This window comes from Arvicola amphibius, chromosome 1, assembly GCF_903992535.2.
Source record: "Arvicola amphibius chromosome 1, mArvAmp1.2, whole genome shotgun sequence".
Taxonomy (NCBI): domain Eukaryota; kingdom Metazoa; phylum Chordata; class Mammalia; order Rodentia; family Cricetidae; genus Arvicola; species Arvicola amphibius.
The window spans coordinates 125,253,245-125,271,054 of NC_052047.1; the positions used below are offsets into that span (position 1 = coordinate 125,253,245).

Genomic DNA, 17,810 nt, shown 5'->3' on the forward strand with positions numbered 1-17,810 from the left:
AATGCATTATATTGCTTCATCTACCTGTAGGTATGTATCTTATTGTATTTACATTCAGGTATGTACCTACATTGTAATTTTTTACAATTATTGCACTAATTATATCTCCATGATTTATATTGCTGTATCATATTGTATCTATATATAGATTTATATACTTTACGGGTATTTATCTTACAGTATTCACAATTAGGTGGCCATATGTTTTTTTTGCGAACTAGTCTAGAATCTGCCTTTTCATTCTTTTATTGAAACCAAGTCCTCCGGCCGGTATTTCCCACTCCATCTTTTCATGCGCCGCAAGTGGCAGGGTGCTTTTTGTAATGCCATCTCACGTCGCTGGACTTCGGAGCTAGTTAACAGTTTTCACCCTTTTCAGTGTCGTGAGTTATTATCTTGACGATGAAGTACTTAAAAGCGATACCCCAAGTGATTATTTCTTGATTAGAAATGAGTGAAAGTGAATTTGCTGAGTCAAGGGTGTGTAAATTTTTAGGCGTAAAATCGTGTTGAAACCTCATAACCGGCCTCAGGTACGCATTCGTCACCCGAGGAGGAGAGGCGCAAGCAGAGAGGTTAAATAATCTGGCCCAAGGTCAAAAGTAATTAGATGTGGGTGAATTTAAAAACGGCGCGGGCTCCTCGGCAGCGGCAAGGGTGGAATTTGCGGTTTGGTGGATTTTTTTTTTTTTTTTAAAGCCGTGTTTCTGTGAGGGAGGGGCCGAGCAGAGGGAGAAGGAAACTTGTGTCGCAGTAAAGAAGGAGGAGGGGAGGATCGGAGTCAAACCCGAGCCGGCCTCGGGGAGAAAGGCTGCGGTCTGCTCTCGCCAGGCCCCGAAGACATTTGCGGGGAACCTCGGAGTTCCCCGACAGCTCCGGCGAGGTCCCGGCCGCGTCGGGCGGTTGCCAAGCGTCTGCCCTGTCCAGCAGGCCTAGTTGCTAGGGCCTCCATCTTGGGGCCCCGGGCCCCGCGCCCCCGGAAGGGGTTGCGAGTAGGGCATTCACTTCCGGTCTGGGGCCTGCGGCGGCAGCGGTGGCGGCGGCGGCGGCGGCAGCGGGTCGGTGTAGAAAATGGCGCTGGTGCAGCGGCTCGGGCCTGTCCCCGCGGCGCTGCGGAGGGCTTGAGGCTCGCGAGCCTCGTTCCCCGCGCCCCACGCGCTCGTGCACTTTACACACATGAGGTGAGCGGACCGGAGGGGTAGTCTCGCTCGGGGTCGGGAGGCAAGCCGTCGGCGCTGCCGCAGGACCCCTTGGGCTGCGGGGCGGCGGTAGCACGGGGCAGTCCCCGGGGTGCGCGGGCCTGGGTGGGAGGCCGCGGGCGGCCCGGGAAGCCTCGGTCCCTCGCGGGCTGCGGCGCTGGGCTCGGTCGTCCTGGTCTCGGAGGCCCGCAGCGCTGCAGCCCGCAGCCCCGCCCCTCCCCCACCGCGCGGGCGCTTTGCCGCAGAAGCTCCGTTTTCACGCGCATCCCCCTTCCCCGTTTTTTTTTTTTTGTTTGTTTGTTTTTGTTTCCTATTTCAGAGAATTGGAAGCTAAAGCTACCAAAGACGTAGAGAGAAATCTTAGCAGGTAAGATGGGCGAGCCTTCAGTCTCCCGCCCCCTTTATAATCGTGTGTTTCTACTCTGCTTCTGCTTCGCCCTTCCTGGGTTTACGGACTCTACCCCCCCGCCCCTCCCCCCCCCCCGTGTCATTTGCTTTCGCACGCAGGGAACAGACATTCGGGAGAAACGTCCTCAGGGAATATTGCATGGGGGGGGGGCATTGCAGGGAGACGCGTAATTAAGAGTGTGTTCGTTCTTAAAAAGAAAAGCAAAAGGCAGTTCTTGTAAACTTAGTTAAAGCATTCTCACCCTTTTAGAATTTAATTAGGGGACTTGTGCATTAATTACTATTGTAAATGGTTGCAGGCATTGTGTGACTCATGATTGAGGCGGCCCTTATGGCGGGCTGTCAAACTGTTTTGGCTTCCCCGTTATTACTTTGTAGCTAAATTGTTGCCTTTATAAAAAGATACTATGTGTTCGCATTTTTTTCCTCTCTGTCTCTGCACATTGTAGTCAGGCGGATTCTGTTGCATTGGAAACAGTTTTGTCCTTGAACTTTATCGAGCATAAACTGCGTTTTGTTTTCCTTTGAAACTACATTTTAGTTTGTGTTCAGTGTGTGCTCTTTTTATCAGCTGGGAAAGTAATTAAAAATCGTTCTCAGTAAGTGATTATCACTTCTGTTGGGCCTGAGTGCTTTTTCACTGGTAACTTAAGCATCAAATACTACCTCAAAGAAAAGGGTTGTTTCTTGTCCCCCACCCCCAAGTGATGCATTTCTGGAAAACGTTTGGTTTTATTGAGCTGTAATTGCTTCACCATCAGGGAATTGCGCTATACTTAACCCTTTTTCAGATCCATTTTAAAACAGGCTTTCCCTTCCCTATTCATTTTTTTCTTTTGCATCATATTTGGACTCACAGGAACTTCGAGATTAATACAATCTGAACAGCTTCATTCATGACTTACGTTTGTTTGTTGGAAGTTCTAGGCTTATGTTGGGGTTATTAACACACTTGTAATTGCACAAATACTTTTCACCATTTAGAAATTATTCCAAATTTCTGGCTCTTTGAATTTATGTTAATCTGTTGGGGTGACTGTTAAAGAATCTGTTCTGTTGGCAAAGTAACAGTATTGGCTTACCCAGTGAGAGGTTTTCTGGAACTCTAAATAATTACGGAATCATTTAAAGGGACATTAAAGCTGCTATCAGTGGCTAAATAACTGTCATCTGTATGCTTAAACAAGTTATGTTGTCTAAAACTGGGAAAGAAATAATAAGATACAGAGGCCAAACAAAATAGATTGAATTGTTAAGGTGTAATTTTAGTAACAGTGTAGGTGTTGGGTCTTTTTCTCCCTCCATTTTTGTTTCGTCAGGCAGCCACGTAGGTCTTGTTTCTGTGAGGGTACCTAGACCTTAGGTAAGCATTGTAATACAAGCATGGTTTTTACTTCATCATGATTGGGCAAAACTTGGACTCTCTTCTATTGGCCTTGTATCAGAGTTTGAATTCCAGCTCTGCCTCTTAAAATGACCTTGACTCTTGGCAAGTCACTTGGCCTTTCTCTGTCTAATCTATGAAAAGAGAGGCTTGGTCCATCCAGCTGCTAAGGTTTCTTAGGCCCCTTGGGTTACATAAAAAGGAATCCATTGCCGTCACTGTCCATAGAGGCATGTACAGTCTGGTGGGGAAACTATATAATGTGTGCATAAATAATGGTAATACAAGGTAGTTGATGTAGGGGTCAGAAGGGGATGGTGGTCCACCATGTGCTTGAGGCACTTCAGTTGATCATATGATGTGAAAAAGAAAAATAATGAGATTTTTTTAAAGAATTTTTTTATGATTTATTTAACTCTTATTTTATGTGCATTGGTGTGAAGGTGTCAGATTGCCCTGAAACTGGATTTACAGACAGTTGTGAGCTGTTCATGTGGGTGGTGGGAATTGAACCTGGGTTCTCTGGAAGAGCAGTCAGTGCTCTTAACCACCAAGCCATCTCTCCAGCCCCTTGAGATTTTTTTTTAAAGCACCGTCCAGTGAGAAGGGAACAGTTAAGGTGCTTTGAGTAGAGAAAGAGGTGATTACATTAGATTGACACATGCGTCAAGTAAAAAGTGTCAGTCTTTGCCTGCCGGTGGTGGTGCAAACCTTTAATCCCAGCACTCGGGAGGCAGAGACAGGTGGATCTCTGTGATTTCGAGGCCAGCCTGGTCTACAAGAGCTAGTTTCCAGGACAGGCCCCAAAACTACAGAGAAACCCTGTTTCGAAAAACAAAAAAATCAATCTTTATTAGTACCCTACTCAGGACTCTGTGGCAGGTAGTATTCACCCTAGTAAACTCAGCATTTTTTAGGAGCCAGTGAGGGATGAATGTTGGTAAACTTAACTAATCATCATCTGCTTGCTGTACTCATTCAAAGACTTTACATGCCTCCTTACCCTCAAGAGGCTGGGTGAATTAAGGGTTCTTTTTTTTTTTTAAAAAAACATTTATTTATTTATTATGTATACAATATTCTGTCTGTGTGTATGTCTGCAAGCCAGAAGAGGGCACCAGATCTCATTACAGATGGTTGTGAGCCACCATGTGGTTGCTGGGAATTGAACTCAGGACCTTTGGAAGAGCAGGCAATGCTCTTAACCTCTGAGCCATCTCTCCAGCCCGAATTAAGGGTTCTTAGCCTTGGTTTACATATAAGAGGTCTGAGGTATAAAGAGGTTGAGTAACTACAGGTGGTCTTACCACTGGTAACTGCAGGAGTCATCAGCCTTCATGCTCTGTTTAAACTCTTACTGAAGGTAGCACGCTTCACTTTGAAAAATTGGAACATTTCTTTTCAAAAGTAGACCCTACAACCGCATGCGATATGTTTATCTTGGAGTTTCTGATTATGGACACCTGGTTATATTTACAGCAGCTAATTAAATTATTTGAGGACTGTCCTTTGTAGTGTAGGATGTCCAGCATCTACCAGGAGTATGCCCTACTCAGTGTTTGAATGATCAGAGTGTTTTCACATTCTGACAAACATCTCTGAGGATAGAAGGTGGGGATGGGGGGCAGCATTGTTGGAGATCTTGGTTCAGGTTTTGAAAAGTCCTAAGTATATAAATGATGAATTCATATAAGCCTCTTTTTTTGTATAATGGAAGCTGAGCAAACCCCAATATGTGTGTCCAGCTTGAAAGCTCTGTTTTGTGTGTGTCAGAGTTGTGTTGCCATCTTCTTTCCGGGGATAAGTGGCAAATCCTTACCAAGACAGTCCAGGTGTGTAGTGGCAGTTAAGCAAAATGGTAAAAAAGACATTTTACTCATTAGGTTAGCTAGCATTTAAAATTCACTTTCTGACCTTTAGAATTGTCTCACTTTGCAGTAGCATGCACTTCATTACAGAGGGAGCTGTGCTGTCTAGATGAGGGTGACTACCATGGGAGTGGAGCTGAGGACCAGATCCAAGTGCAGAGAGGCCTGCAGGGAGGATGTTAGAACAGAAGAAGTGAAGACTCCAAATCCAGTAAGCATGCAGGAATTTGGTCTAGCAGAAATAGCAAGTAATTAATCAGACTCTCTTAAGGTATGTTATGTGGAGGGATTTGAATGTCAGGCTGAGAACTTATACACATTTAGATGGATAAGGGGCCTCTGCCTGCCTCTTCTAGCCTAGCAGTTGTGACCAGGTGTGTACGTGCTGGTAGGGAGAGGTGAGAGGGTGAGTTACTGAGGAAGTAGAACCTGGGATTTCAAAGCAGATTAGTAGTGAGGGGTGTTCTGTATTTAGGGTAAATGAGAGATTGACCCAGCCTCCAATGAAATTTATTAAAATAGAAATTTATGTGAGGAGAAACAATTTACAGTTTAGAGGGGAGACAGAAACCCTCCATTAACTACTACAACTCAGTTGATGCAAAACAATTAAAACTTTTTATTATTATTATTTTTAATTATGTATGGGTGTCCAGAAGAGGGAATTGGATCCCCTGGAAGTGGTGTTACGGATGGTTGTGAGCTGCGGTGTGGATGCTGGGAATTAAGCCTGGATCTTTTAGAACAGCAGCCAGTGCTTTTAACTGCTGAGCCATTTCTCTAGTCACCAGCTGTTACACTTTTTGAAAGTATATTTGGAGGCTAAAGTTACAGAGTTAGTGAATATTCAGAGCTGGATCTTAAGGCATCAGTTGGTGTCTGTTACTTCTCAAGTGAGAATTCTGATTGAGGGACTCTTAGATTTACAGAGCTGGGACTCCAGCAGGTCCTCTCACTCAATTCTGGCCTTTTCACTGCACAGTAGATAAAACATAATGTACATTTCTGCTCTTTGGGCAGGAAAAAAACCAAAACAATTATCTCACTATGTCTCATGCCCATTCTAGTGATTTCTATAATTTAGGCGTATTGTTTAAGTAGAAGTTAGCAAAATTTGTGATAGTGATCCCTGCTCCCAAAACCAACTCTTAAATGCCATTGCACAGCAAGTATAAAAGGCTGCCCATATAGCATCTAACCTGGGACACTTCTGACTGAACCATGAATATCTGAAACAGATGCTATGTCACAGAGACCCAAGACAACAGAAGTGAGCCAGGCTGTACCTCTCTCTAGATAAGGCTATTTGTTGTTGCTGGTCTCCAATTGTTTAGGTGAAAAATCATCCTGATTTGTTAGGCTTTGCTGTTGTTTGCTCTGATGTGGTTTGTAGACTAGGCTTCTTTCTAGCTTAATTTGGAGATGATGTGGTGAATTAGCTGCTAGGATAAATGAATACGGACTGGGGGCTTAGCTTAAAACTGACACTGCTCTGGAAAATTTGAACATGACATTATAAAAAGGATAGTTTATAATCTCTTGAATTTTGGCATATCAAATATGTCTGAAAGTATAATTTGAAAGGCATAAAGTCTTTTACAGTTTGATTTTATGACAAACTCAGAAGTATTGCCCATCATTGGAAATACTAAAATGGCATGTGTTATATGTATTCTTTTTAGCTTGGATACTCTTACTCCAGATTGAGATGGCGTTCACCAAATTTTCATTTTATTTGAGCCGGGCGGTGGTGGCGCACGCCTTTAATCCCAGCACTCGGGAGGCAAAGGCAGGCGGATCTCTGTGAGTTCGAGACCAGCCTGGTCTACAAGAGCTAGTTCCAGGACAGGCTCCAAAGCCACAGAGAAACCCTGTCTCGAAAAACCAAAAAAAAAAAAAAAAAAAAAAAAAAAATTATTTGAGGGATGGAGAGATGGCTAGGCAATTAAGAGCTTTTGTTGCTCTTGCATAGGACCCAAGTTGCACTCAGTTCAGTTCTTAGTGCCTGAGTTGGCTGGCTCACAACCACTTGTAACTCCAGCTCTGGGGGATCTACTAGCCTCTTCTGGACTCCATGGGTACTTGCACTCACATATGCACATGCATACATAATTAAAAATACAATTAATCTTAACAAAAAGTCATTTGTAACCTTAAGCAAAGTACCAAAACTCAGGTAACAAATGCTCGTGCTTTCCATGATTCTTTATCATTACTTAAACTCTATCTCCAAAATACAGCATTATAGGGCATAACAGCCAAATGACCAAACATGGAACATTTAACTTTACACTAGGGTCTGGAGAGATGACTCAGCGGTTCAGAGCACTGTCTGTTCTTCCAAAGATCCTGAGTTTAATTCCCAGCAACCATACGGTGGCTCACAACCATCTGTATGAGATCTGGTGCCATCTTAAAGGAAGAGACCTGGTCAGTCGTCCTCATCAACTTAGACCATGAAACCATGGATAAGTTCAACAGAACCGCCGTATATGGGCTGCCCATATGCATGCTTCAGCATTGCCAGGGCAGAAATTTCATAGGTTCATATTACTTATTTTTTCAGTTGTCATGATGGGTTTTCTTTCACCATTTCTTGATCCAGGGTTGCATTAGCTGTCTTGTCTCTGAAGCTTCCTTGCTACCCCTTTTGTGAGAGTGCAATTTTTTGATTAGTTGTTTTACATAATTCAATTTGGGGTTGTCCTGTCACTTCTAAATGATCAGATTGAGGTTAAATCTTCTTGGTTGAAGTGTGTCTTGCCATTGGTGAAGTATGTGTTCTCAGTACATCTCTGCAGGTGTTCTTGACCATTTGAAAGGAATTTTCTGTAGCATTATTCAACACTTGCACCTTTATGCTGGCCTAGTTAGTGTTTCTTTCATTATAGGAAATGCTATAATTTCAGTTTAGTTTAAACTGAAACCCAAGTTTTAAAATTACAGAAATTATAAATCTACTTTAAATTGACTAGTGGTTGTGATTGCTACTTTTTAAAGAGGGTTTTTCTTTCTTTCTTTCTTTTTGTTTTTTTAAGACAGGTTTCTCTAGCTTTGGAGCCTGTCCTAGAACTTGCTCTGTAGACCAGGCTGGCCTTGAACTCATAAAGATCCGTCTGTCTCTGCCTCCCAAATGCTGGGATTAAAGGTCTGTGCCACTACCACCTGGTGTTTAAAAGTGTTTTTGAAGATAGCTTCCTTGTTAGTGGCCATAAAGGTTGTTTTCAACTTTGATCAATGATGGTTGGTAAGAAAATGAAACATTGGTTAGGTTTGTAATTTGTATTTTATATTTTATTTATTTTGTTTTTGAGACAAATTCTCACTAGGAAGCCCAGCTTGACCTAAAATTTGGGATCTTGCCATGTACTTCTCAGTTCAATACGATCTGCACCATCGTGCCTGGTATTTAGATTATCTTGGCATTGTGGCCGCAGACAAGGTAAGGTGCTCATGCTGTGAGTGTGCAAGGTATGGCAGGTGAGGAGAAGTACTTTGGAAAATTGATTACGTATTTGAACAGAACAACAAAACAAACACACTCAGAACCGAAGGCTTGGTATGTATTAGAGTTAGAAGAGCTCGAAGAGGAGTTCCATGAACATAAATAGAGTTAAAAGTTCTATTTAAGATGTCTTACTTTAAATGTCATTTGCATACTCTGTTGAGTTGGCGAGGCAGCAGAAATCCTAGCATTTCCTTTCTTGTAACCAGGGAGAAACATTTGAATTTTCGGCAGTAGGCAGTAAGTAGTGTTATGTGACAATGACTCAGCTTCCCATTTTAAGTGGAATGTTCAAAACAGATTGAAACCTAGTTGAAGAATTTTATACTTTGAACCTTAAAAGATATTTTGTGCAAACAGCAATTGATTGAATTTTGTATAACAACAAACAAGACTGAGCCAGTTCACTTGTTTTGCTGTCCTTAGTGCATTGCAGTCTGATAGCGTGTATTGGGCAGTTTGCTGCAGTGATATTGGATGTTTTTGTAGGGATGGCGTCTGTGTTTTTGTTGACTTAATCCCTTCTTTCTTCTGTTTCTGTCCCCTGAAAAATGCATATGTGAGCTAGCAGGAGGAAATGGTGCTGCCTGGTACCTATCCTCTGACCTGAAGAGCGTTCTAGTATCGCTTTACCTGTTGTTAACTGCCACAGAGGGGCAAGAGAAATGCATTCTTGTGAATCCTCAAGCAGGTGTGAGGCATGTACAGGAAGCTTAGTGAGCATGTAGCAGGCTTCTTGCTTATGTAGATAAAGCTCTTCTGGATCCCATACCTAGTGGGGTACACCTGTAATCTCAGCTCTTCTGAGGTAGAGTCAGGGGGCATCCAAATTTAAGGCCAGCAAGTCTAAGGCCATCTGGGCTACCTGAGACCTTGTCACAAAGTATAAAAATGGAAAGGTACATAATTAAGCTTTCTCTGCATTACTGCAGGGTAGCATTTCAGTTATAAGCCAACTACTGGAAACTTCTGGTTCCTCAGTGGCTGTGGAATCAGAGTCAACTAAGTACTAAGATTTTTTTAGTACTGTCCTGCTTTTGATCTATTCTCAAATTCCTTTCTAAAGGTGTCATTCTCTGTTCCTTTTGCTTCTCCTCGCAACATGTAGTACCCACTGGCCCTGAACTCGGACTCTCAGCTTTTTTTCTTTGTTCTGGGTTTTTTTTTTTTTTTTTTTTTTTTTTTTTTTTTTTTTTTTTTTTTTGAGACAAGGTTTCTCTGTAGCTATGGTGCCTGTCCTGGAACTAGCTCTTGTAGACCAGGCTGGCCTTGAACTCACAGAGATCTGCCTGCTTCAGCCTCCCGAATGCTGTGATTAAAGGCGTGCGCCACCACCACCTGGCTGACTCTGTTTTTTAATATTAGCGCTATTGAGAGCAAATCGCCATGCATGTGAAGTATGTGGCTTATACATTCATCACTTCTGTGATTCCAAACCATGTTCACACTCACACGCCCTCTCCCCAGACCCCAAATACTAAGCAGTCACTCTTCATTTAGTGTGCCTTCCAGCTTGTGCCAGCCACTAGTGGATTTTCCTGTTCTGGGCGTTTCATAAATATGGAATCATACACTAGAATTCTTTAGTGTGTGTGTGTTACTTGGTGCATTTTTAAGCTTTACCCATGGTGTATCATTGTCACTACTTCATTCCTTTTAATGGGTTGAAAAATACCATCCCATTGTGCAGGCCCCATTTGTCATCTTTTGCTGATATAAACGTGATATTTTTGGTCTGATTGATAGGAATTGAACTCAGGGCCTCAAATGCCAAGCACATGCTGCGCTGCTAAGGTCGATCTCAGCTCCGTGCCACATTGTGTTTATCTCTGCATCACTTAGTAGGTGTTTCAGTTGTTTTCACTTAACATTTGTGTGCTGGTGTATTTGTATGGAAGTTTACTTCTATTGAACATCTACCTAGGAATGGGATTAATTACTGGTCGCCTGGTAGCTGTAACCTTTTGAGGAGCTGGCAGGCGGTGTACAGTGCAGTCAAGCCATTCTCTGCTTTACCAGCAGCTGCCCTTGTACACATCCTTGCTGACACTTGTCCTTTTTAATTGGGAGGCAGGCATCTTTGTGGATGAAGACAACTCGTTGTGGTTTTGATTTGCATTTCCCTAATGACTAATGAAGTTGAGCATTTTTTTCATGGCCTTTATTGGATGTTTGACTTGGAGAAATGTCTATTTATAGTCTGTCTTTAAATTCCAGCTTTGCCTCCCCTCCCCCCACGGTCTCACTGCTACTCTGGCCTGGAACCTGCTTTATTTTCTTTCTAGGTTCTGGGGTTAAAAATGTTCACCACCATGCCTGGCTTGTTTTTAAATTTTTAAATGGATTGGTTTTTGGTTTTTTGAAGCAGGTTTTTTTTAGCGCAGGCTAGCCTCAAACCTGATATGTAGCTGAGGATGACTTTGAACTCCTTGACCTTCTTGCTTCTCCTCCTCCAAAAACTGGGTGTATAAGCATGCATACCACATAAGTTTTGGGGTGTATTTTGTATTGTTTAGTTTTGAGAGTTCTTAATGTATTATTATATTATATCTACATATTATGTATTTATACTTACGATTTACAAGTATTTTCTCATGTTATTTTTCACTTTCTTGTTGGTTCCTTGAAGCACAAATATTTAGGTCTACTTACCTATAATAGTTCTGTTACTTGTGCTTTTGGTACTCATTCTAAGGTTGCAAAAATTCTTTTTGTTTCACAACAGTTTTAATGGTTTTTACACTTAGGTCTGTCATCACATTTTGAGTTGTTTTTGTGCATGATAGGAGGGCTCCAATTTCATTCTTATAATTTTCCAGTTGTTTGGCACCATTTGTTGAAAAGATGGTTTCTCTGGTGTTCTTGAAGGTCAGTTGCTCATTCTGAAGGGCGTTGTCTCAGGATTCTGTAACTGTAGCATTTGGTCAGTCAGCTATCCGTAGGCCAGTTTCCAGTCTCATCGTCACTGTGGCGTTGTAGTTAGCAGGCTTGAAATCAGTCCTCCATTCTCTCCTTCTCAGGAGTGCATTGGTTCCCCTTGTGTGAATTTTAGGATAAGTTTGTCAGTTTTAATGAAAAAGTAGAGTTTTTTTTTTATAAGAACAGTTTGTAGATCAGCTTAGATAACATCACCATTTTAATGACATTAAGTCTTCTAGTTGTTCATAAATATAGAATCTTTCCAGTTATTTTGGCCTTTACTTTTTCAAAGATATACTGTGTTTTAAATACACAGTTTGTACTTCTTTTGTAAAATTTATTCCTAAGTATTATATATTTTTAATTAGTACCAAGGGTCGACACTGGGACCTTAACTAAGTATGCTGAGCTTGTACTACATCACAGCTATGCTGTGGTCCATGCTCTGTGAATAGAGATAGGTGTACATATTCCTTTCTGATCTTGCTGTGTGTTTGCCTGCATGAACCCTCCTTCCCTTTCACTTCGGCCGGCCGGCCTGCCTACCCGCCTGCCTTCCTTCTCGTTATTTTATGTGTATGGGTGTTTTGCCTGCAAGTATGTTGTGCCTGTGAAGGTCAGAAGAGTGTGTTGAATCCCAGGCACTGGAGTTACAAATGGTTGTGAGCTGCCACCAAACTGGAGTTCTTTGAAAGAACAGTGTTAACTAGTGTGTTATATCTCCAGCCCCTGTTGTTTTTGTTTTTCTGTTTCATATAGTGTTGAAAGACAGGGATCCTAAACTATGGACACTTTCTGTAACTGCCCTCTGTCAGTTTAATGATGTTTTCTAAATCCATTTGGATTTATTTTCTTGGTGAAAGCATTTTTCATTTTTGTGACTGCTGCTCTTGTATACTGATGGCATCATGTAGAACTGTCTTCATTCTGTTAACATTGTAATATATTGATTTTGACTTGGAATCTGGGGGGTTAGCTGTTGCTTTGGGGTGTTTCATATGCTGCATTGAGTTGTTTTTATGTATTTATTTCCATTTTCTCTATATTCTTGCTCCGACTTCCTCTGTCCCAGCTTGTCACTCACAGTGTCCTGAGTTTTAGGTAGCCTAATGATTAGTGTACACTTACTGTGTGCCTTTAGTTAGCACTTTATCTGTATTGCCTAATTTAATCTTCACAACAGCCTTTCAGGGAGGTATAGTGGACGTCATTAATTAGAGGATAGAGGTTTGTGAGATGTTAAACACCTTTGTAAGGCCACACAAGCTTCTGCTGGAGTTGAGGGTTAAGTTCTCCTCTTCTTGACATGGGCCCCAAAACTCTGCACTGCAAGCTGTGCTTAGAAAGGGCTGCTTTGATCTGGTCTTTGAAGAAGTAGTATGTGGTGGGAATAAATGAAAGGAGCACAGTTAGGGAATGTTAGTAAAGGGGAGGAAGCAGGAATTGTTGTCTAATTAAGAGCCTCTCTCTGCCAGGGAGTACAGTTCAAGTAGAACTGGTTTTGTCCCTGGACCAGTAATTAGTCCTTTCTGGAGCAGTGAGATTAACATCCAAAATAATTAGACCGTGTATATTGTTTAATTGAAGGTCAAGGGTGAGGTTTGTCTTGGTTAGAAAGAAATGTGAAGGAAGTAGTAATTGAGCTAAGCTTCAAAAGGGAAGTGGGACTTAGGGATTTAGGTAGGCAGCTTTACCTTAGCCTGTACCTGACAAGCTATGGAAGAGTTTTTTTTTAACAGTCGATGGGAATGAAACTAGTGCTGTATTTCAGGTTGCAGGTCCAAAATAAATAGTTCTAACACTGTAGACTACGGTGCTGCTTTCCTGGTGGTGGGATGTCTATTTGACTAACTTTTCTCAACCTAAACTTTCATTATTAGTCCCCCTTTTTATATGCATAGTATTTTTACTGCTTGAGAGAAACTTCCTTGTAACAAGATGCCCTTCTACCCCTAAAAGCTTGCATTTTCTAAAATCAAAGGTATTTTCTTAGTAATTAGAGTACAGTTCTCATAGTTGGGGAAACAACACTGACATTCGTAATTGCTAATGAGAAGACCTTATTAACATTTTATGTATTATTTCAGTAATGTTCGTCATACCAAGGCAAAAAGAAAAATTTATTTATTTTTTTCTTATTGGAGAGTCAATGTAAGGTCACAGGTTATGTTTGGTTTACCTGCCTGTACTCTGGCGCTGGGTTGCAGTTCTTTGTTGTGCAGATTTTTGGTTTATAAAGAGTGAAGCTGTTTTGTAGGTTGACTCTCTGTTTCCTTTTGCCTGGAGCTCCTCATTAGGTCCAGAGCTGTGTTTTGGACAGAAGCAGCATAGGGGACCGAGGTGCTTTTCTTTGTGTGGGGAAATTCATGAAGTCACTTCGTCTCATTGCCACGGATGTTAACTGTACATCAGGTTTCGTCATACTTTGACAACATGTACGTATTCTTTTTCATCAGTGTATATTTTACAGTGAAGATCAATCTTCATTCCTTATTTACTTGATGATCCATCCACATTAATATGGAATCATAGATTCTTTTCAGAGGCTTATAATTCTTTATTGATGTTATTTTATTGCTCAAGTTCTGGGAGTAATGGGAGGTCTGGTGAGACTCGGATTATGTCACCTGGAGCCTCGATGCTTTTGGTTTGCCATTGTCTCTTCCTTTTCTCACCTTACATAGTTTGAAAGAGAGTGTCTTATACTTCAAGCTGCTGTCTTGAAATCTCAGTGTAGCTGAGGCAGACCTTGAATCTTCCTGTTTATACCTTCCAACTGCTGGGATTACAGACATGTGTTGCCGAGTTTGACTTGTTTTTAAGTTAATATTTTGTAGTTTGCATGAAAAGTAATTCATTTGGATATGGTGTTTTCATACATCTATGTCAGTCTACTCTGCTGCTCTTCATCTTTCTCCCTCCGTGCCTTCTCCATCCCCTGTCCTTTCTTTGTGCTCGTCACCTTCCGTCTCCAAGTAGTATAGCCCCTTTTCCTTTCATATCATTTTACCACAGGAGTTATTGGAGAACTGACTCAGCTGACTCATTCCCTTACCAGTTTATGCTGTGATTGGGTTTCCGTCTATTATCTGCGGATGTTAATTAGGTTACCAGTGACTTACTGTCTAGCACTGACTAGTTTATTTATCAACACAGAATTCAAGACTGAGGAGAATGTGAAGAGGAAAGCAGTAAAGCCATGAGGAGTGGGTGGGGGGCATCAGGAGAAAAGAGGGCAGATAGGGGTTTATAACGAGAGTGAGCATGCACTTTTGATGTGTGTGTGAGGGTGACCTACTGACTGGGCCGTCAGAAACGTTACCTCTCGTTTCTGTTCCTACAGCAGCCAGAACCGCCCGCCCGCGCTTCATTGTTGTTTTTCTGACAAACTTTAAAGTCTAGTTACCATCAGTGTTTCCTTCATGCTGTCAGCTGCCCGCTGTGCTGGCTTTGCTTTCCTTTGCATTGAGATTTGGGCATTACACATTCACTTGGATTACTTCTCACTGTACATTCTGCTACCTATTTTTACCCAACACTTAACTTCTTGTCTACTATTCCATTTTGTGCCAATCCTGTTAACCTGTCAGGCTAACCAGTCTTTATGCTCCCTGGGATTCATGTCATTCTGTGCTCTCTTGACTGGAAAAGCTCCTTTTTCTTTTTCTTTCTTTCTTTTCTTTTTTTTTTTTTTTTTTTATAGTTCGTGAGGAAGACCTACAGGATTCAGCATGTAGTTGTGTGGAACGTTTGTGCAGTCGTTACTGTCCAGGGATCTTGATCGGGTTCACTTTCCCTGCCAGTTAAGTAATTAAAAGGCAGAGGGAAGTTTCGAGAATAACAAGTAGAAGTGGGGAAATTCTTAAACACGATAGACAGACTCAACCAATAAAGGCTTTTATTGGAGAGAGAAAACACACACAGCAAGCACACAAAGATGACTGCAAAGCAAAGTAGGGACCCTGGAAGCTGAAGCCTAGCCTCTCCCTGAGTGGTGGGGATTTAAAAAGGTTTTGAAGGATTTCTTCCCCTAATTTAGGGTTGGTCAGTTTGAAGAAAGCCAGAATGGCTGATTGACCCTTAGTAGGGACACCAGTGGAGGGACAAAATGCCCACAAGGCCTTTGTTTTAAACTGTCAGGCTTTTGTCCTAGGTTAGGAGGGTAAGGAAGAAGCCAGCCTTCTTGGAAGTTCACCATCTTCATTAACTAGTCATGGATGGTCCCTCTCCTTGTCTTTCTACCTATCTGGGAATATATCTTAACTCCAGATCCCTCAAAATGAAAGGAAATTGAAAAAAGAAACAAAAAGGAAACAGGTATATAGGTTAAATCTCTGAGGAAACTAGGTGTCACCTTCCAGAGTTCCACTCCATGCATTAAAGAAGATATGCTTAATTTTCCTAACGTCAAAGGAAAACATTTTTAAGATATTTGCCAGAGGCAAGGCTTGTTAGAAATGTATTGTCCTTGGGCTGGAGTGATGACTCAGCAGTTAAAAGCACTTGTTGCTCTTGTGGAGGACTTAGGTTAGATTCCCACCACCTATATATAGTGGCTCACAACCACCTATAACTCAAGTTCAGAGGGTGTGAGGCTGTCTTCTGACTTCCTCGGATACCAGGTACACACGTGCACAGACACACATGCAAACAAAAACATTCGTACACATAAAATAAATAAAAGTAGATTAAAAAATAAATTTATTGCTCAAGGCTTCTCTTGGAGTCTGGTTTCATATCATACTTGGAGGAAAAAATAAGGTGTTAAGTTGAATTGTAGTACTTGTGCAGTTCAGGCACCGGGCACCTACTCTCATCAATTACGGAATGAAAGCTATTGAAATCCAATTTTCTGATACAGGCCAAGGATCAGTTTATAGTGTTAACACCTACTGTGCTGATTTTATTAACTCATTTCAGCACACCATGCAAGCCTAGTTCCATCCACATTTAGCTGTCTGGCATGCCTATACTATGGCTTAAAGTTTTCCTCTGGATTAGCCTGCTGCTATTATTTTATAGTATTCACCTATGTATCATTCCCTTTCCAGTGGCTTGGGATTAATGAATCACCCAAGAATCATCTTGAATGTGTAATGTAACACTGATGTAACACTGACACACTATTTAAAAAATAGAGAATAGTATTGTTTGTGAATCTGCAACTTGTGTTTTCCCTTTCCTGTGTTAGGGACATTCCTTCCAGTGAGTAAGCAGATAGGCTCCTTTTCGTTATGCTTTTCCTGCAGCAGCGGCTTCTTCATTGATGGGACTTGCAGTGTTTGCTTTCAGAGAGACTTGCAGTGATCTTTCATATGCATGTGCCTTATGCTCTAGTGCTTCACTGCTTTAAGACATCCTCAAGGATGGTGTGCAGGGTAGAATGATAGCTGTCTGTCTGTCTGTATTATAACTTGCCATTCTGCTACCATACTTTCCAAAAAGTTTTATGCTTTTGTGTTTTTCTTTTTTGATTTTTTTTTTTTTTTTTTTTTTTGGTTTTTCGAGACAGGGTTTCTCTGTGGCTTTGGAGCCTGTCCTGGAACTAGCTCTTGTAGACCAGGCTGGTCTCGAACTCACAGAGATCCGCCTGCCTCTGCCTCCCGAGTGCTGGGATTAAAGGCGTGCGCCACCACCGCCCGGCTTCTTTTTTGATTTTTATTTTGTTACTGTGTTTATTTACTGTGAGCACGTGTGTATGTCTTAATGTAATGCAAGTCAGGACAACTAAGAAGGAGCCATTTCTCTCCCCTTTTACATGTGACTCCTGGGACTCAAACTCAGGTTATCAGTCAGGTTTGGTGGTAGGCACCTTTATCTGAGGCGCTATCTTACTAGCTTGTTTGTCTTAGGTTTTTAAAACTATCCAGCTGCACAGGGCCAGATTTTACAGTATTTACTTGTTATGATCTCGTTTGACCCTTATCATTGTCTCATATACATTTACAGGAGAAAAAATGAAGTTTCTTAATTTTTTAAAAACCATTTATTTATTGTCTGGTGGTGGGTAGTAGAAAGGGGCAGGTCAGAGGACCACCTGCAGGAACCACTTCTCTCCTACTGGGTGGGTCCTGAGGATAGAACTCATGTGATCAAACTTGGTGACACTCTCTGATTCATTTTGCTGGCCCCTGAAAGTTTAAGGTCCCTAGTGCTGCTTGGCAGCATACACATAAAATAAAAATAAAAATTAAATCACATGGGAGATGTAGTTTATATACAATGACATTTACATTTTGATTATAGGTAGTAGATGTAGCAAATGTATACAACTATATAACTCCACTCCAATCAGAGCATTTCTGATTCCTAGAAGATTCCCTTTGGGCACTCAAAGGCTTTATATGTGGTGCAGGCTATAAGTAAAAATACTAAGTTTTCATAGAAGGAGAGCCCTGGAGGGGGAGCCCAGTTTCTGTTTAGTAGCATGTAGATTCATAGAATGATAGCTTTGAAATATCCTCCTACTAGCCTTGAAGGGAGTATGATTAAAATTATTGGAACTGTGGAACATGTGGGGGGGGGAG

General features: G+C 41.6%; 1 protein-coding gene across 6 annotated transcripts in view; it reads left to right on the top strand.

The window, feature by feature from the left end:
• Positions 1 to 842: 842 nt before the first annotated feature.
• Tnrc6a (trinucleotide repeat containing adaptor 6A) overlaps positions 843 to 17,810 on the top strand; it is an 83,098-nt gene continuing 66,130 nt past the window's right edge. The window contains exons 1-3 of one of the 6 annotated variants that reach the window (XM_038350091.1): positions 846 to 1,181; positions 1,519 to 1,566; positions 13,570 to 13,718. In XM_038350091.1, the coding sequence (XP_038206019.1) occupies positions 13,678 to 13,718 (41 nt within the window). In that variant the 5' untranslated portion in view covers positions 846 to 1,181; positions 1,519 to 1,566; positions 13,570 to 13,677. Of the gene's footprint in view, positions 1,182 to 1,518; positions 1,567 to 13,569; positions 13,719 to 17,810 lie in introns of all 6 variants that reach the window. The other 5 variants (XM_038350108.1, XM_038350125.1, XM_038350083.1 and 2 more) reach the window with 5 other exon arrangements.